Genomic DNA, 22,215 nt, shown 5'->3' on the forward strand with positions numbered 1-22,215 from the left:
ACATTAGCTGTAAGAAACTGTAGCGCAAAACGCTCGTTTTTACGTTTGAAAAGAGTTAAAAATTACTAAGGTTCTACAATGAAGGGGACTATAAATAGCTTAACTATTCTATGCATCGAATCAGATGTACTTGAACGGTTAGATAGTGAAGATTTAATTGACCAATTTGCAAATCGAAAACATATGAAAAAATTAAATTTATATTTCAATCATAATGTTTAGCACCAAATAAAAATTGATTACAATAAATTTCCTCCTATGAATGAGTCATTTTATTTATTTAATAAATGTCTATAAAACTAACTTTTTTTAAGTAAAATTTCGGGATAGAGCGACATTTTCCACTTTGCCCAGAGGCGACGCTAAGGTTCAATTCATCTCTGACGTTTGTGGAGTTTTCAATTGCATTATTTGCATATGATTGAACAAATTTACACTTTTTGCCAATTTTTTTTAAAAACTGTGCTGGATTCTTATAAAGACCATTTTATCTTTCGAGGAAACAAATCGTGTAGTAAATTCGTAATAATCAGAATTAAATACCAGAAAAATGTATCAACAAAAAAGAAATAATCATAGCTCTAAAAAGAGCTTTTCTAATTTGAATTTTAATCAATTACTTAATTTAGAAAAGCTACCTAAAAAGCTACTACCTTGGAACTTCAATGGGACATAAACAAAACCCGATTTATCAAAACCAGTAGAAACAGTCCATGTTTAATCCATGATTACAATGAATTAACATGCATTGTCGTTTTGTCATTTTCCAAAAAATTTCCGATTATTTTACAAACATTTATAAATTTTATTTATGAAGTTGTTGCTTTGGGCATATCACAATCAACTTAACTTAATTAAACCATTTTATCTTTTGATCGATTAATTAAAAAAAGAAGCACAAATCATATTTTTTCTCTTTCAATTTCACAACAATGAAATCACACCTTCTAAATGGTTGTGAAGAAAGGACAATTAATATCTTAACTACTGTTTACTACTGTTTAGGGATATACACGACTTCCTTGTTTAGAAAAAATTCAGTTTCTTAAAATATCCATCCAAAACTATCGTTTTAGTTTCTAAGGTAAAACCACTCACTTGACTAGTCCAAGATCTGAAATAACAAAAATAGGAAAAATTTAAGGTCATTTTAAAGATAAAGATCCGATATGAATATAAAGCATATAGCGCATTGTAAGTAACTTTTTATTTTTTAGTAATGACAAAAAGTAAACTTAAAAAGTGTTTTAAATTAGTACAGTGTTAATTTATTTAAGTGTATATGAACCGGGCGATTTTAACAAAAAAAAAAAAATTGAATTGCACAATATAGCCTGCCTTTTTGAATATTCGAAATAAAGAACGTAAGTTTTAATCTGGAATGCAAAATTGTATGCGGCCGTAAGTGTTACATTACGTAGGGGACTAAAAAAGCTCATGTTTGTAGCTTTTACACGGTAGAGGAAATTTTATATTACAGCGGTATCTTTTATAAGGTACTAGCGAGTTAATGCAGTTTCGCACGGATACAATTTAAGATTTATAAATTGCGAACTTCCTGATAATTCTGTCGTCCCGCTGCGCTAAATGCATCTGTCGCGTTCGAACAGAAATATAGTAAGTATATAACCACAGAAGCAAGTAAAGAAGGTGTGAAGTGTACTATTTTTGATAAATTTTTAAATTTTTTGGCGACTTTGATTCTAAATATCTTTATTATTTATACACGAAATAAATTTTTCGTGTATAAATATAGTATTGGAGTATACTATATGATGGAGCAAACCGTTTCATAATTCGTTGCGTGATTCGTTGGAAGTCTTAATATAAATTTATCTCTACCTCTTCTCAAAATACTGTTGTTGCTTTCTGTATTATGTAACACTCGTAGAAAATTTCGTATTCTGCATTAAAAGTTATCTTTATTTTGAGTAAAATGACAGACAATATTCTGGCATTGCTCTAATTGTTCGGTTTATTTATAAGAAAACTTTATAATGTATGGTTTATGTTAATGTTATTGTTAAAACAAATGTTAATGAATTTAATAAATTATATTTATTCCATTACATATTTAAATGTTTAAATTCCTTCATTTACTCCCCAGGTAACGAAAGTTTGATTTATTTATATGTGCAAATATTAAATACGTAAGTTTTGGAAGATACAATCCATTAGAATCTAACTAACAATTTTATTAAAAAATGTAGTGGATCATAATTTTAAACATTCCGCAATTAAAGAGTTAATTTTTTTTATTTGTATTCACTTGATGTGTAATTTATTCACTTCAAATGTAAGGTTGTGAGTTGAGTCCGATATATCTCATTCTGTATTGCAGATAAAAAAAGCTATAGTTTAATCAGTTCCTCAACCTAATTGTATCAGCTTGATTAGTTTGCTGTGCCAGAGTACAACTAGATCCGACTAAAACGATAGATGTTTTAAATTTAACGTGTCTGTGTAACTATGTACATGTCTGGCACTTCGTAGCTTTTAAAACAATGAACCAATTTAGTTTTTTGTTTGTTTGTTTAAAAGGTAAATTGATTGAGAGTTTTCTTAGCTATCTTTCAATAAAATAAAAATTCAGTTTGAAGATGATCACATCTTTTTCTAGTTGTTATAAACCTTCATCAAGCAAAAACGGTTGAGGATCTTCATATGGCTGAGCAGATTTTCTTAAAACATTGCTTAAAGTACTCTCGATCAAATTACCGTTTAAAAAAAATTAAAATCGATTCTGTGAAGGCGTTACTATGCCACATGCGAATCGATCGGATCTGATTTTGTGTTGGAGGTTTCATAAAATTTTTAATTTATGTGTAATTGTATAATTTAATATACTTACAACAGCTTCTATAAATCTTCAATACTACTATACTTTTCCAGGATTTTATTTTGAATTCTGTATTTATCTTTCGTCCAAATTTTCCAATACTCTTTACTAAGTTACCATTTTTCAGTAAATACATATAGTTGTTTCAAGCACCATGTACTTTATTCATAATTTTGAGGATAAACGATAGTAAATCAAAAAAGAATGTGGATATGTTTCGAATGTAGGTAATTAATTATTTTTCAATTTTTTTTAGATTGTTAATTTTTTAGTCCAACTTTAAATCTTTATATCAGCTTTCTAAAAATTTTGTAACACCATATTATTTTGCTACTCTTTTTAACATAATTTCGATCATTTCATATTTCGAAAAACCTAAAACAGCACAATTAATGCAAATTATCTAGTATTAATAAAATTGAAAAATTGAGAACAAGTTGTATATCTTATATATTTAAACGAGCAATTCTTGTATATATATATATATATATATATGTGGTGCATCAGATTTCCAACACAGATTCCCATAAACTGAATATTTGAGAATCGCTGACTAAGCAGACTCCCATAATAAATTCATTTCTTCTTTTTTGCAGGATTGCATTATTTTCATTATAAATAAAAATATTTTTCTAATTTTAATTAGTCTTTGATAATCTTTGAAAAAATAAAATTTTTAAGTTAATTTCGAATTGTTAATATGTTCAAAATAGTTTACATCATATTAATTGTTATAATCATTGTTGTAATGTAAAGTTATTTTTATTAATTAAATACAAAATATCTCAATTTAATTAAAAATTAATAAAGTGTTATAATTTGAAAAACATCCTAAATACGAAGTAATCAACATTCAACAAAATAAAAGTGAACATCGAAAGCATCGAGAAGTTAACACAACAATAGATCAAAGCTCCGTTTCTTGAATTTAACGAAAAAATCAAGTGGCGATCCCGTTAAACTGAACTGAAGGATTTCCAGTCGAATCCATTTCATAGGAGAACAACTAACAATTTTCGGACCAAATTGGTTTTCCTAAAAGTGAAATTGGAGGTCACGACAAAATTGGCGATCCTGCCAGGATTCTACTACGTATTAGTTAGAGTTGAAAAACTTAAAAAATTGTGATTTACGAACATTACCAGCTTGGAAAAATACCAGGTCAAGACGGTGCTTGTATAATTACATTCAATAGTGGTTCAACAATAACAAAAACAACAAAAGCCTAAGCAGTTCCAAACCAGTGCAGGTCTAGACGCAGCAAAGCCGAGCTTGTATCAAGGTAAGCGAATTGTTTATTTTGCTTCTGCTGTTAAAATTTTAAATAATTTTTATCCCATTCACAATTCACAATGTCCTCTCACCCATCACGAAATAATTCTCCTGAACCAGAAATCTCTGAAGATGAGGGTTCATTTGTCGATAGCGAAAAAATTCCAATATCATTTCTCGCACAAATGATTACACCATATAATGGCAATCCAGCCGAACTTCAAAATTTTTTACAAAATGCCGAAAATGCTTTAAGTCTTTCACAAGATTCTCAAAAAAGAGCTTTAACAGCATTAATATTTTCTAAAGTATCTGCCGATGTAAAAAATAAACTAAACGCTACAAATATTACAACTTTTGCAAATTTAAAACAAAAATTAGAACAAATTTTTCAAATTACGGAAAGTTTAACATTTTTACAAGAACAATTGGAAACATGTAAACAAAAACCGAATGAATCAATAAAAGAATTTTACTCTCGCATTGAACGTCTAAATTCTCGCATTATTCAAAAAGTAAAAGAAAAAACTACTTCGAAATCCATGTTAATTGGAAAATTAGCATTAATCGAAGATATGGCACTAAGAAGGTTTACACACCATTGTAAACCGGAAATATCCAATATTCTACGTCACAAAAATTGCAACTCAATGAATGAAGCGTTATCAATAGCAAGCGAAGAAGAAGCGTTCATTAGCATGCAAAACCAACTTAGAAATACAAGCTTAAATAATATTCATTCAAGTAATTCGCGAAAGTATTGTAAAATTTGTAGAAAAAATAATCATAATACTAAAGACTGTCGAAATAAAAATAATAGTTCACAATTTAATAATTCTAATTCTGGAGAGGCATCACGCTCAGATAATCGAAATTATAATTTTAAACAATGTACTTATTGTAAATTTAAAGGGCATACAATTGACGAATGCCGGAAAAAACGTTTTAACGAAAATTTGAATAATTCTAATCCCAAAGTAGCCCACGCAAATAGTGGCTCAAATAATCCCAGTACTTCAAGGCAACCAAATAATCCCAATAATGATGTAAATCATTTAAACTACAAATCGCTCGGGTTAATGGAAGCCCCAACTACGAGCAAGTCAACAGAGTGGGCTTCACTAAACTTCCAAATGCAATAATAAATGATAAAAAACTTTTATTTAATTCCAAACACTCTCGAAACAATCAATTTAATTTTTTAATTGACACAGGTGCTAGTGTTAGTTTATTAAAAGTTAACAATCTAAACCCCAATCATAAAACGGAAATAAATAGTAACATTAGAATATCAATTAAAGGTATAACTGATGGAACAATTTCATCATTTGGACTTGTATCAGTCTACATGACTAAAAACGATCACAAATTTCATCATTTTTTTCATTTAGTGGATAGTGACACTGTACCATATGACGGAATTTTAGGTACAGATTTTCTAACGAAACATAATGCTGTAATTAACTATAAAACTAATTCAATTTCTTTAGATCCCGCGAAAATTTTTAATACAAAAATCGAACCATCTAGGAAAGATGAAATTTTAAAACTATTACGTACGGACACATTAAATGAAGAAGAAAAATCTAAGTTAACCGAAGTAATTATTGAATACAACCAAATTGTAAAATTAGAAAACGATATTCCAGGGTGCACAAATAAAATTGAACATGAAATTAAATTGATTGATGAGAGTTGTGCAATTAAAAATAAAATTTATCCTTTACCCAAACACTTACGTGAAGAAGCACAAAAACAAATTGACGAATTACTTAAAAATAATATTATTCGTAAAAGTAAAAGTCCATACAATTCTCCTGTTTGGATTGTAGATAAAAAACTAGACGCTTCAAACATAAAAAAATATCGTATGGTAATTGACTATAGAATGCTTAACCAAAAAACCATACCAAATAATTACCCAATTCCACGAATTGATGAAATATTATCAAATTTAGGGGGAAACAAGTACTTTTCGGCTCTTGATTTGGCGAGTGGGTTCCACCAAATTCCGATCAAATCCGAGGATATTCCCAAGACGGCCTTCACCGTTGGTCACGGTCATTTCGAATTCCTTCGAATGCCATTTGGTTTGGTAAACGCTCCAGCGACTTTCCAAACCCTTATGAATGAAATATTTCATGACCAAATTTTACAACAAAAATGTATGTGTTATCTAGATGACTTAATTATTCTTGGAAAAAGTCTAGACGAACACATCGCATACTTAAAAGAAATTTTACAAATATTAAAAAACAATAATCTAAAAATAAACATGGACAAATGCGAATTTCTTCAACAAGAATTAAAGTATTTAGGCCATACAATAACTTTATCTGGTATAAAACCTCAAAAAGAAAAAATTGAAAAAATTCTCAATTTAAACGAACCAAAAAATATTAAACAGATTCAAAGTTTCCTAGGTATCACTGGATACTATCGAAAATTTATAAAAAATTACGGTGAAATAGCCAAGCCTCTAACCAAACTATTGAAGAAAAATCAAAAATTCATATTTGACGAAAAATGTAAAAATTCTTTTGAAACTTTAAAATCAAAAATTACTTCAGCACCAATTCTACAATACCCCGATGATAATAAAATGTTTTCAATCACTACAGATGCTTCAAATCTGGCTATAGGTGGGGTACTAACACAATCGTATGACGGAGTAGATTTACCTATCGCATACTACTCTTACACACTAAACAAAGCCGAACAAAATTACTCTACTATAGAGAAGGAATGCCTTGCTATTTTAAAAACTATTAAAAATTTCCATCATTTTCTCTATGGCCGCGAGTTTTTGGTAAAAACGGATCACCGCCCATTAGTATGGCTGAATTCGGTTAAGGACCCTACTAGCAGACTCGTACGTTGGAGACTAAAACTTATGAACTACCAGTACAAGATAAATTACACACCGGGAAAAACAAACTATACTGCAGACACTTTAAGTCGCCCAATATTTGTTGCAATGATAAACAAAGAAAAATCCTATGAAGATTTTCAAAAATTCAACAAAAAATCAAACCCAATAATAAGATTCAACCCCGGTTGCGATATAGCAACAATTAAAAATTTAATAATACCATGTGCAAAAAATTTAAATATTAACGAAAATTTAAAAACATTTATTCTAAACAATTTTACCTTAAATGAAATTAAAAATGCAAATCTTGGTCAAGTTCTGAGAAAAGAAAACGCTAACCAAAATATAATTTTACTAATTCTAAAACAACACGAAAATTATAAAATAAACCCAAAACTTTTATATGAAGTAGTGGACGAAGTAGCACTTACATCACCTGACTTCAACACCTTCATTGACTTAGCATTTATAGATAAATCAATTCAAACAAAATATCTAAATAACCTACTGTTATATCATTTTAATAATAATATCGAAAAGATAAACGTCGAAAATATAAACTACAGTACGCTTCTAACTGAGGATGAAATACAGAATATATTAGAAAACGAACTAAATATATCAAATGAAGAACCCGAACAAATTCCATCTACTTCCAAAGAAAATGACAACGAAATCATCGAAATACCAGATGATATAGACACAGACAACATAGAACCAGGCGAGGTAGAACCACCAAATGAAACACAACCAAATAATGCAGAACCAAACGAGAATACTGTATCTGAGGAAGGAACAACCACTACCATTATCCGTACAGACGAAGAAAAGAAGAGACTTTTACAAGAATATCACGATTCCCCACTTAGAGGACACCCAGGCGTCTCAAGAACGTATAGTGAACTTCGAGAAAAATACTTTTGGAAGGGAATGAAAACATACGTTGAAAACTATATAAAGAAATGTCCTACATGTCAAAAAGCAAAATCTTCTAATCTAAATAAAGCGCCCATGGTTATCACCACCACTGCGGAAAATTTCAACGATGAAATTTCAATGGACTTTGTAGGTCCCCTACCGGTCACATCAAATGGAAATAAATTCATCTTAACCATACAAGATCACCTTACGAAACATCTGCAAGCTTTTCCAATGTCAGATAGAAAAGCTGAAACAACAGCTATCTATTTTTTGAAATATGCTTGTACATTCGGATTTCCTAAGGCCATCCTCACGGATCAAGATCCGGTCTTCACCAGCGCACTAATAAAAGAAGTAAACAAATTATTCGACATAAAACAAAAATTGACATCACCATATCATCCACAAACCAATGGATCTTTAGAAAGGACGCATTCTTATATTGAAAATTATCTTCGAGCATACATTAACGCCGAAATGGATAATTGGGATGAAATGCTCTACCTAGCAACATTCTCATACAACAGTCATAAAAATCGTTCCACAAACGAAACTCCATACACATTGGTATTCGGAATAGATCCACACATTCCCACTTCATTCGAGAAAAACACAACAAGGAAAACCTATCAAAATTTATCAAAGGAAGTTCAGGACAAATTAAAACGTATTCGGACAGTTGCAAGAGAAAATTTAACCAAAAGTAAAGAAGTTAATAAAGCCCAATATGACAAAAAACAAACCAAACCACGCACATTTAACGTAGGAGACTATGTATTAATCAAGGAAGGCCAAGCAGCCCCAGGAAAACTAAAAAACCGATTCAGAGGTCCTTTCAAAATCATTTCAGTCCATCCTGAATCACACACCGTCACTATAAAAATGAAAAAATCAAACAAAACGTACCATGAAAATAATCTGAAACATTATATTTCAGATGATGATCAGATTGTTCGTACTGCTATTACTTCGCCAGGCGACAACAGAACTACAGGTGGAACAAATTGATAAATCACCTGGTTTATTTTTCAAACGCCTCGGAGAAGCAAAAATATGTAACCAACATCTAACTTTACTTCACTTTATAAATACTACTACCTTCAATGAAAACTTAAACACAGCAACACGCTTTTACCATAAATCTTATACGTTATGTTCACTGATACCAAGTAATCACTCCAACGCAGCAGCTTGTAAACTTCAACAAAAATTATTAGTGCAACAATTAACTGAAATTAAATCATTAATTAATACCGTTCAATCCCACAATTTACAATTAGACAAACCGACTACAACAAAAACTCTTTTAAGAAAACGTCGAGGTCTCATAAATGCAGGATCTAAAATCCTGAAATGGCTAGTAGGTACACCCGATTCAGACGACTCTGAATTCTACTCAAATTCTATTAATTCTCTTATCGATGATCGGAAAACCACCCACTTAATGATGAAAGACCAAATAAAAATACTTTCAGACACCATGAATACACTAAATAAAACCTTAGAAACAATACAAGACGCTGAACAGGAGTTAAACGCGAATATTAAATCTTTTAATAAATTTATAAATAAATCATCTGCAGCAATTAACGAAAACTCTCTAGAAATAGAAATATTAGATCATTTATTATTAATAAAACAAATAAACGATATAAATATTAGACAGCTACAATCCTATAGCATGACTCTAACGCTCATTCGTCATGGAATTGTAGATTATAATATAATTAATCCTACCACACTTTATAATGAATTAAAACAAATCACTTCATTATCATTACCAATTAAAATAGAACCAGAAAATATTGAATACTATTATCAAATTATGGATGTTAAAGCTTTCATAAAAGAATCTACACTAGTAATATTAATTAAAATCCCAATAGCACAAATCTCAGAATTTAACCTATTTCAAGTATTTCCTTTACCAACTCCACATAAAAATTCAAGCCAAATTTCCTATATCACAATTGATTATCCATATTTAATATCTAGCAGAAGTAAATCTCAATTCGCATTACTTAAACAGCTTGACAAATGCATTCGCCTAAATGACTTGTACATTTGTAAGCACATCGACACAATGGAACGACGTTCAACCGATATATGTGAATTGGAAATGTTCGATTTGGAAAACCAAATTATACCAAAATCATGTAAAACTACCACCATCATTGCCCAACCTGAAATATGGCAACAAGTATCAAAAAATCAATGGCTGTTTATCCTTTCCAAATTAACAAAAGGAACTCTACTTTGCAATACTGGAGCAGACCAAGAATCAACATTAAACGGAATGGGTTTACTAAAAATTACTGGAGATTGTCGCTTTATAACAAACAATATTATTCTACAACCAGAAATAACAATTCGAAATGTAACTACGTACCTACAAATTCCACAAGTAAACATTTTAGAAGATGATTGTTGTAAATATCTTTTTAAAGAAGAAAAACTTAGTCCAGAACAATTAAAACCAATAAAATTAAGAAATCTGGATTTAAATGAAATCAAATACACACAACATCAACTGAAGAAAATGGATGAAAACCTGCAAACACAATTAAATAAACCATTCATAATCAAATACGAAAATACAATTTATAAATGGTTATGTTATATTGGAAGCGCTATGGCATCAATAGTTATTCTTTATTACACATACAAATATGGAATCTTCAAAGTCCTCGCAACCCTTTTGTCAAAAACCATCAACTGCTTACTACCATGCAAAAAGAAAAATGGAGATACGTTTAACTTTTATAACTGCCTATTCGGAGAAAACAGGAACAATCAAGTTCAACCATACGAAACCAAAATCATATACGAACCAGATCAAGAAACTGTTCTTCTACAAAACAGAAGACGGGCACCTTCAGAATCATCAAGCATTTCTGGCCGGCGTCCAATCCGTCAAGTAAAACTTTAAGAATTTCCTCGTTCAAGAAACTGCGTAAATTCTTTTAATAGGGGAGGATTGTGGTGCATCAGATTTCCAACACAGATTCCCATAAACTGAATATTTGAGAATCGCTGACTAAGCAGACTCCCATAATAAATTCATTTCTTCTTTTTTGCAGGATTGCATTATTTTCATTATAAATAAAAATATTTTTCTAATTTTAATTAGTCTTTGATAATCTTTGAAAAAATAAAATTTTTAAGTTAATTTCGAATTGTTAATATGTTCAAAATAGTTTACATCATATTAATTGTTATAATCATTGTTGTAATGTAAAGTTATTTTTATTAATTAAATACAAAATATCTCAATTTAATTAAAAATTAATAAAGTGTTATAATTTGAAAAACATCCTAAATACGAAGTAATCAACATTCAACAAAATAAAAGTGAACATCGAAAGCATCGAGAAGTTAACACAACAATAGATCAAAGCTCCGTTTCTTGAATTTAACGAAAAAATCAAGTGGCGATCCCGTTAAACTGAACTGAAGGATTTCCAGTCGAATCCATTTCATAGGAGAACAACTAACAATTTTCGGACCAAATTGGTTTTCCTAAAAGTGAAATTGGAGGTCACGACATATATATATATATATATATATATATATATATATATATATATATATATATATATATATACAAGATCTTGGAAATGGCTCCAAAGATTTTCATGAAAATGAGTATGTAGGGGTTTTTTGGGGCGATAAGTCGATCTAGCTAGGTTTCATTTATCAGAAATGTCGTTTTATCCGTCTTTTCATGAAAAATTCATCAGACATCTTGGATTTTTTCTTGGAAATTTAATCTAGGAGTGTTTTTAGCAATGCTTCTAGTTTCTAAATGTTTCGGGAATACGAAATCCTAAACTCGTACTTGAAACATAGCTAAGAACACTTTCGTTCAAATTATCTTTCAAACAAAAAACAAACACAAATTCATAATTCAAAATCGGCTCATCTGCCTAAGAGCTGAGATATCACAGACAGACCTTTTTAAAACCTTTTTGAATTCTGTTTAATCTGATATTTTTTCATAATCATGCATTGTCAAAGTTAATGATATCTAGCCAAAACTGTGAAGCTAGAGTGTAGTTTTAGAACAATAGACACCAAAATAATAAGGGAAAATCAAAACTTTCCTAGAATGGCCACCATATCGCGTGATAAAACAGCTATGACCATTTGCTCGTGGCGAAATGGAACTTCATTTTGTTTTTTTACTCCAAACTCAACTATTATCGACATTCCCCATTTTTATGATTCTGAAGTAAATGATTGGGATAAAATCTACAAAAGTTTTGATCAAACCATTGTGATCAAGCACCCAAAAACATATGGAATTTTCGATTATACTTTGGGCAAAAAAATAGTATCAGAAATGCTTGTCATAATATAAAAATTTGACATGACTTAAAAATTATAGTATAGCTCGCGATAAAAAGTTACGACTTATCCAAACAAGTTTTTATGATATTTTTCGAAAATTCTTTCACAGAGAATGCAAAATCCTTGATGGCGCTACATAAACTTGAGTAATATTCTCCTTATATTTATTCTAGCCGACAGAAAATTAAAAGCATATCATGTGATGAAAAATAAAACATATATACGTGAAGGCTCTATAAAAAGGATACATTTTGTCCCTTCTATCTATCTTTAACCAATTTCTTTTTAGTTACAAATTATACGATACGATATTATCGCACATACCAATTAATCGGGGTTGTCAAATTTACATGGAAATATAAATAATAAACAAATTGAATGAATCATATAGGATATTTTCCAACCAACAAATGAATAAAAAATTTTCCAATGAAACTATTAACTTAATACCGTTGCTATAAAAAATAACGTTCAATCAACATTTGACACCATAAAGAAACATGCAAAATTCATTCATCCGATCGTAAAATTATACAAAATGTTTGTTTTTGAAAAAAAATGAAAAATTCTAATGCGTGGAAACCGAAATTAAAATATTAAACATTAAAACAAACAAATAAGATCCAGTTTGTTTGGATAAGTTAAAATTTACAAGTATATTGAAAATAATCATTTAGTATAAATTAAAAACTCTAATAAAAATGGCTTTTCGGACTGGTGTCAAAATTTTTCGTCATTATTTTCAACAAGTAAGAGCAAAAATATTTTCTATAATTATTTCTTCTACATAGAGATTTTTTTCCAGAATGTTTCACTACGTACTTTAAACAATTATCGGAATACCGCCACTCTTATCAAACCATTCCCTTCGACAAGTCATTCAAAGGATCAAAAAAATAGTATAAATGAAGATAAAAAGAATTTGCATAGCGGCAATGCAAATACATCAAAAATATGTGCGGAAACCCCTAATGGGTGTGGTGCTGTAACTGCCAAAACAGGTATTTTTGAAATAAAAAAAAATTTATTAAACACTCATAAAAATAAGATGGCAATCGTAAGTTTAAAACCTGGCATAAGACATTTTCACACAAATCGTGCTTCGTTACAAGTGGGTGCTAATAAAATCAGAAAATTATTGAATACAGAAATGAGTATCCGAAAAACATTAACAATAATACAAAAAAGATTTATTCATCCAATCTACGAATGTCCACCACCTCCACCACCAAAAGAACCTTGTGGATATTTATATCCACCACCCGAACCTGAATTATATTGTCCACAGCCTTGTGCACGTACGCCAGCAGAAAAACGTTTGTGGAGTCAATGTGGCAGAATGTGTATAAGAGGTTGTCCACTTCGTCGACAACAAGAATATTGTTTTGATGAAGAGTTAGTACAGCCATGCTACGAAAAAATGTTACCACCAACACCTTCATTTTCAGAATGTCGATGTAACCCAATACCCAAACCAATTTTATGCCCCGAATGTTATCCAAAATTTCCTTCTTGTCCAAAACCACCCAAGTATTCAGTTTTATGTCAAGCGTTACCTTTGCCAAGACGTCTAGATTGTATACCTAGACCAAAACCTCGACAAAAACCGTGGTCGGAAATTGAAAGATGTAATATACCACAACGTTGTTATAACCCATGGAGGGCGGATGATCACTATCCTCCAAAGCAATGGAAACCCCTACCTCCAGTATTTCCATCATTTCCACCACCAACCAAAGAATTCATATTTAGTAAACCTGGACCTGCGAACATTGGTGGCCCGCCAATGGGCTGCAGTATACGAGCATTCAGTACATTTTCGAGACAATCACAAAAACGAGCCTACAGTACATCTTCTCCTAGACAAATACAAAAACCAATTCATGTAATATCTACCATTATTCGAAAAATGAGTTTATGGCCACCACCACCTTGTCGCACAATGTACCCAAGAAATTGTAGAGTTGCTGAAAAAGAATATGATCCATGTATTCGTGAATTAAGACGTCGTACCGAAGGGCTTGGCTGTATGAAAGAAGTACGACCAGCAACCGGTAACTGTTATCGTTGGCATAAACGTGTAAATAAGATCGTTGGGAATATATCACAATATGATGGACGCGCGAAACCAGATTCACCTTTCTTTCCAAAATTCAGACGTGCCTTTTCTACCATGCATTCACCTTTTGCTATACAAATGAGAAATTACGCTACGGGACATCATATGCATGATACATTTTCTACTTTTTTACCGATGTATCAAACGAGATTAATAAAATGTCGTGCAAAATGTGTCGTTTTAAAAGATGATATTCAAAAATTGAGAAACCAAACGGAAGGATGTTGCATTGTCCCCGAACCATGTTCAATACCGAAAAAAATAATGGAACGTATTGACCCATTAGAAGTACAGTATGATCCAGTTTGTAATATACCAAGATTATGGCATCGACCAATTAGTTTAAAATTATTTGCAGAAAAAAATTGTATAGATATACGTAAACAAACCGAAGGTGAATGTAGACCAAAATGCCTAACAACATTTAAATTACCAGGTTGCACGCAACGATTCCGAATTGATTGTGCTAGTGCCTTAGCATATTTCCCTTGCAGGAAAAATGAATGTCCGCATCCATCTTACTCAGAATGTAAAGAAGATGATCCGTATAGAGACATACATGAATGTACATTCTGTCAAGATTCGATAACGCCACCGAATTTCTATCAAAAAGATCCGGATTGTTCTTGTGCCAAAGGGCCATGTAAACGTACATGGTCAGCATCGTGTGAAGACAAAGAAAAAGAATACATTGACCCTAGAACATTCCGTAGAATTCGTTGTTTCACTACTTACGATATAACATCAAGAGCTTTACCACCAAGTCATGGTCTGAAACGATGCGAAGAGTTGAAACGTCTTCATGCACCCAAAACGGATGCACAAAGAGGGTTTAAATATTCTGTAAAAGGACCATCCGATATGGGAACAATAATATATGGTAGATATAAACGTTCTTATTCTACTTACACTAGATCCAGAGGAATTAGTCAAAGTGCCAGTAAATTAGACAAATTGGTTGATGTAACGAGAACAGAACTTATAATGGATCCATCCATAGGCGAAAAGTGTTGTAAAGAAAAATGTGAAGAGTTGTGCTATGATTGCGAAATTGATACTCCAGAAAATAGAAAAAAATACTGCATTTCTCAAAGACGTGATACATACTCCTGTGGATGTCCCCCAGAACGCACGGATGCACATTGTATAAAACAAAATAATTGCCCACAAAATAATTGCAACCCAACTCGTAATTATAGTACATTTCGACCTGGTGACGGTATTATAAGAAGTTTGAACGCCAAATCTTCAGCTGATATTGATGTAACACCGTCATATGATCTTCCAACTGATACAATGAGGGCTGAATCTACAAAAAATCGTATGAAGATGGCCGATGAAATCGGTAATTTTGGAATAGATAGTCATGAACACTCCAGAAGAATAACTACAAGACGGCAACAGGCATTGGTTTCATACACGAATTCGTTACGTCACATGTCATCTGCACCATCAATGTCTTTATCGATCAAATCAGATGATGCTTTTAACGGGTTTGTTAAAATTTCAAAAAAAAAATTACTATCATCCCCGGTCATTTGTGTAAATTCATTAAAAGATTCGCACGGACCAAATTCGCATTTCCAATTATCATTGCGGTACTCTACATTAGGTTCAATGTCTGCCATGTCCACATTAAATCGAATGCAAAGTTCTGTTAAAAATGATGAAATCAAGGAAAATGTGGAATATGCAAAAATTATAACAGCTCGAAGATTGTTATTATCATTTCCTACATTAAAACGAAAATACAAAGCTAGCAACGATCGATTTTTATTGGGTAAACTTGTAGATGTGGAAACAATAGATCCATTGATTAGTGAAAAATGTTTTGCGAGAAAATGTAAGCAATTGGAGCACACAAATGAACAAAGGGGTCTTCCACCTGTTTGTCCAAACAAACCTGAATGCTTAACTAATGAGAATCGTATACGATATTGTCATCGACAACACCGTGATACGTACACCTGTAGAATACCACCAGAAAAAACTGAAAACATTTGTAGTACTCAAATTGACTGTTGGCCAGACAATCCTTTGAAAACTGTACCTGTAGAATGTTCAACAGACTGTGCACACTTTAGACGTGCACATCCACAACGACGGCGCTTTTCAACTGCAGCCCTCAAGGAAGAAATGGAAGAGGTTAAAGATATTCATAGTGACGATATAATCGAAGGTGCTAAAGAAACGGACGCTGTTATGCAATCGATGTACAAATTTGATGTAAAGAAGATTGATAGTTGGGACGATTTACCAACAGTAAATATCCAACAAAATTATAATAAACATATGAATAAAAAATTTAACGATTTTCGGGATGGACATGTACGAAAACATTTTTTATCGAAACGAATGCCAAAATTTTCTGAAACACAAGAGAGAGATTATTCGACAGGTATAATTAACGATACAAATTTTGATAATTTTGCTAATGTATTAACTAACAACGTAACGCAAATTTTTAAAGCTCAACCGTATTCCCCAGATTTGATTGAATTAAAAAAACAACAAATAATTGGGAAAGTGATGTCAGCAGTAAAATCAAGTGGTATGGGATTATTTGAGCAAACTGTGAAATGTATGAATCCATGTAATGAAAATAGAATTGCTGATAATATATCCTGTCATCCACCCGATCCCAGACCATTGCCTGTACAGTGTGAAAAACCGCAAGTATGTTATAAAAATCCATGCAATGATAAATGCCAAGAGAGAACAATGAAACAAAAGAAACGATTTTGCGATAAAGTATGTTTACCTGGCTGTAAACCAATTACTGCACGGGAGTATTGTAATATGGAAAAACCACTACCTCCATGTCATATTAAAGAAGCACCATACCCATCGTTTGCCGAAAAAAAAACTTTTGATTTTGCTCGACGAAAAATTAATGAATGTAACAAAGCCAATTATGAATTGTATCTACGTCAAGTGAAATCTGCACAATTCGCTCCACTTCCTAATGATGGCCGAGCACCAACAATGGCAAATGACTGCAAGGAATATTCAACGTATGCACCTGCACATCACTCAGACGCAATTGCAAGTAGTGTAAATGCAAACGCTACCGTAATTACAACTGAAATAAATCAAAGTCAGACGAATCAAATAGATCAAAATCAAAACTACTATGCACAAATGTCAAAGACGGTTCAAGTAAGTAAACAACTTGAACAAAAGATTTAATGATTAATATTTTCTACAGAGAAATGTTATCACTTCATTTACTAGGAAGTAAAACAGGAGAAACGGCCATGTTGCTGTTGTTGTTGTCCACCTCAGCAACCACCAGAACCCGAGTGTTGTATTATAGAATCACCATGTAAACCAGAACCGGAATGTATTAAGGAGCCCGAACCAGAAAGGCCCCTTGAATTAGGAGCAGAATGTCGTTGTATGCCATTTCAACCTCCATGCATTGAATTGAAACCAGGTTGTAAAAAACCGTGTACACCATATGTGTTACCTCCACCACCTCCGCCAAGACAAAGAAAGCCGTGCCCACCACCACCACCACCTCCAGTGACAGTTACTCCATGTATTAGACCACCCCGTCCACCATATGTGTTAGTCGACAGGTGCAAGAGATGGCGTGAATGCTGCAGGGAACCTCCTCCACCAAAAATATGCCCCTGCGAGGAACCATGCGATAATACACCTGTCAATGAATGTTGTAAATAAATGTTCAAACTGAAATAAATAATTGTGTGAAACATTTAAAAATAATTTAGTCTTTTCTTCATTTTTGGATTTTCAGCTTTCTTTTTTCAGAGTGACGATTTACATAAATGAGTCTTCCGTTGTATAGCCTGATATTATGCAGGTTTCGTCGACAACGAACCTTCATAATTCAAACGGACCGTCTGTCGCGAAACCCGAAACATATTAGGCCAGATTGTTTAACGGTTACTTTTAAGACAAATATTAGAATGTTAATAATTCATTTTTGTAAAAGTTGGTTTGTAAAACATATTGGGAACTTATGATTACTATTAAAATTCTAAATCTATAAATTGATATCTTTTCGGTTAAAAAATACTGTTAGCGTCGAATTACAAACTTTTCATTACTAAATTGAGTTGGGTTCCTAAACCAAAATTACGTTTTTATTGATGTGATTCGATTTACATTTTTAATGAAATGTAAAATATCTGAATTGGCTTCGAGAATTTTAATGTAAGGGTGAACGAATGTATTGAGTATTGATGAGGATTATTTTTTTTTTTAATGTCATGGCAGGTAAAATCGAATTCATCGAATTACAAAGCTAATCATGGACACCGTGCACACCAAATGTACAGGGTGGGTCATTTTAATCTATAAAGGCTACTAGCTCGTTATGTAGTTAACCAAAACAAAATTTGTAGAGTTTGATGGGGACATCATGTTCTGACATCAGATTGGATATAGTTCTTCGGGTTTCTTTAATAACCAATTTAGATCCTAAACTGTAAGAGATAGGATAGGACACTTTAAATTAAAAAGTTTTTCTAAACTATTTTTTCGAAAATCGCGAGCTTTTGGAGAAAATGAGACCTAAAAATATGTTATTATTGCAATTAATGAAAAGAAAACACGCTAACAGCGGAAAAATGCTTAGGCTAAAATTTGCCATGGACGATAGAGGGTTGCCATGGATACAATTATTGACAAACTTAAAGCTTTTTTTCTGTCGATTAATTGCAAAAATGACACATTTTTAAGTCGAATTTTCTCCGAAAGCGTTTTTCAAAAAATTGTTAGTTTTTTTATGAGAATCTACTTTTTTATTTCAAGTGTTATTTTATCTCTTACCGTTTAGAATCAAAATTTCAATTAAAGCATCCCGGAGAACTAGTTCAAACTCATGCCAAAATATGTCCCCCATCAAACTCTGCAACTTTTGCCTAAATGATGTTTTGATTGGTTAACTACAAAACGAGCTATCTCCTATTATACATTTAAATGACTCACCTTGTATATTGAAGAAATATACAGCGATACAACATCCAATTTTACATATAGTGGTAGACCTTTGCGGTATAATTTAAACTAATTTTTTTTAAAAGAAAATTTAGTTACAACGATTCACTAGCCTATGCGTTTGCTAGTTGTATGATTTGCTTCATTACATACGTAGCACGAAAAAATACCTTAAATCATAAAAATGCTGAATTTGGTGTTAAGAATCTTAAATTAAAAAATTAAAATTTCTTGTTAGAAGTTATTCCATTTTCAAGTCATTTTGACTTTTGAGCCATAGCATGGCCACGGATATTTTGAAAAGAAAATCCGCTGAAATATTTATTAAAAAATAAAATATTTATATTGTTCACAAGCTGCGCCCATATTATCATTTTTTCTAAAAAAGGTTTTCCATTCAATTATCTCATTCTTTATTTTATATTCAACTCCAATAATCTTCATAGCCGATGATACACATATTTCAATTTTCTTTTTAACTAAAGTATGATTATCTGAAAATGAAATATAAAAATGAGTAGGTAAGTTACAGTAAAAAAATTATGTTTAATCTAATTTCAAAAGTTTGTTTTTGGGAAAAAATTGCCAGATTTGCAGTTAGCCTTAATATCCCTTAAAAAAAATTGAAAAAAGGAAAAAGTTCTGGAATAAAAAGTAATTTCACAGAATAATACAGTATGTTTACTAAGGTGACCCAAAAAAAGCAATATTTTTTTTCGATTCTCCTATGGAGTCTCCTTTGTTAGTTTACTTCGATTAAAATTTGAAAAATTCTAAATGATTTTATTAAATAAAAAACATTTCTTACATTCCAAGAATTTTCTTAAAAAAACATCATTCTCGCATAAGGAATCAATGAAAATATACGTTATTTTTAACTTTAGGGGAATGTGTTGCAAAATGATCCCTGAAGGTAAAATGATCCCTCGTTGTTTTAAATGAACCATCAAATACCATCTATTATAATTATCGATGGATGGCTTCCACGTTATCAAATTAATCATTGAACAAGAACTTGTGGCGATGTAAAATTTATTCGTTTCGCATCAAAAATATTAATTTTCACTGCTTTTGATCTATGGTGAGATAAATTCCAACGTAAAATTTCTTTTTTTGTGTTAGTTCTCGCCGGCTAGTTGTTTTACCCTTGGCTTCTGTTAACTTGTAATATTATACCACATTTTGATAGGCGTGTAATGATTTTTAAAGTTAGTTTTGATGATCAGTGATTTTTGTGATTATACTAAGCGTTGATGCAATGTAAAAAACAATTAATATTTTATGAGAACAGTTTGGTAAAAAACGCAATGCTAATTTTGCCATCTATTCTTACAAGGTCGGTAAAACGATTCCTTTTGAGAAATATTGACTATTTCCAAAAACTTGAACAAATTGAAAAAAATTTTCATGACAATATTGCAACCATTGAAGAAAGAAACAAAACATATTTCTCTGGAATAGTGTCTATAAATTACATTTTTAGGGGGATTATTTTAGGATACCTTTCCTTATATACCCCCTCCCCTTCCCATGAAATACCATTCATCTACAAAAAAAGGGTTCCAGTTAAAAAATGAAGTTGACCATCATTTAAACTAGAACCTATTCACCTTAAAATAAACATGTATTTAGAATTGGTCGAGACTTGCAACTGATCAAACTTTTGTTTGAAATAGTTTTTTTGTACTTGATTTATTTTTTCTGCAAATGTCAATTTAAATAACATTCTATATTGTGATAGTTAGATAATTACGTCCAATAGTCGAACTGTAATATAATCACGTATTAATTAATTTAAACGTGATTATTGGTTGTAATTAGGTAATGATTATTATCTTCCTTCGATGATTACTAATTTTACAGTTACACCATAACACGACAAATACTAAAGCACGCATCAGAATAGCATCGATAAATATGGTTCCTTTTACACATAATAAGCATAATAATAATTATTCTGCCATTTAGTAATTGAAATATTAACCAAATTTTTATCTCAATACAAAATTGAACTCCAACTGAATTAAAAAGGCGATCGATACTGTATAATATATTTATTCAAGTGTTGCAAATGTGGAAACCATGATAGTTAAATTTTGAAAAATATTGCAGTAACGTCAAATTTGACCAGAAATTTGAATAGTATGGCCCAAAATATGTGCGATTACACACTAATTGGTTTGTTTTATTAAAATAGGATAAAATTTGAGTGTGGTAGAGCAAAATAAAATTTTTTGGATTTAAATGACGTCATAGAGTATAAAAAAACAATTTTTTGGATATCTTGACCAAACTTTATTTGATTTGAATAAAAAATTTTTGAATCATACTAACTTTGGGTCGTTTTTTCTATTTTCGTACGTCGCTTATACCACTCTTTGGGTCCAATGTAGAAACCACGATAGTTAAATTTTGAAAAATATTGCAATAACGTGAAATTTGACCAGAAATTTGAAATTTAATTAAAATAGGATAAAATTTAGGTGTGATAGAGGAAAACCCATGTTTTTGGATTTTAATGGCGTCACAGAGATAAAAAATCAATTTTTCGATATTTTTTCTCCAAATTTTGTTCAATTTGAATGAACTTAATGATAAATTTGACCCAAAATTTTTTTATGAACAAAACCGATTTTTTCCCAAGTAAGTTTCCTTAAAACTTAAATTTTCTCCTTAGTATTCCTTTATTACCCCTTTGTAATTCTTTATAGAAAAGGCGTATACGAGTATTTTTTTAAATTTTAAACTCTTGCTTGAATTAAATGGCTAAATGGCAGTGAAAGAGAAAGATATATAATATACTAATACTAATATATTTTTACTTTACTAACCTTTTAGTAGTTTAAAATGTTAAGTGATAAACGCTTATTCTGCTAT

General features: G+C 31.2%; 1 protein-coding gene across 2 annotated transcripts; it reads left to right on the forward strand.

Moving 5' to 3' along the window:
- Window positions 1-12,856: 12,856 nt before the first annotated feature.
- Window positions 12,857-18,093, forward strand: LOC123292007. Of its 2 annotated transcripts, XM_044872504.1 has the most exons (4): window positions 12,857-13,003; window positions 13,060-16,771; window positions 16,862-17,532; window positions 17,608-18,093. In XM_044872504.1, the coding sequence occupies exons 1-4, from the start codon at window positions 12,956-12,958 to the stop codon at window positions 18,055-18,057; spliced, it is 4,881 nt and encodes a 1,626-aa protein (XP_044728439.1). In that variant the 5' UTR covers window positions 12,857-12,955; the 3' UTR covers window positions 18,058-18,093. The 2 variants fall into 2 exon arrangements, with proteins under 2 accessions (XP_044728439.1, XP_044728438.1); XM_044872503.1 differs by having other exon boundaries at window positions 13,060-17,532.
- Window positions 18,094-22,215: the final 4,122 nt, after the last annotated feature.

The sequence above is a fragment of the Chrysoperla carnea genome, chromosome 2 (assembly GCF_905475395.1).
Source record: "Chrysoperla carnea chromosome 2, inChrCarn1.1, whole genome shotgun sequence".
Classification (NCBI taxonomy): Eukaryota; Metazoa; Arthropoda; class Insecta; order Neuroptera; family Chrysopidae; genus Chrysoperla; species Chrysoperla carnea.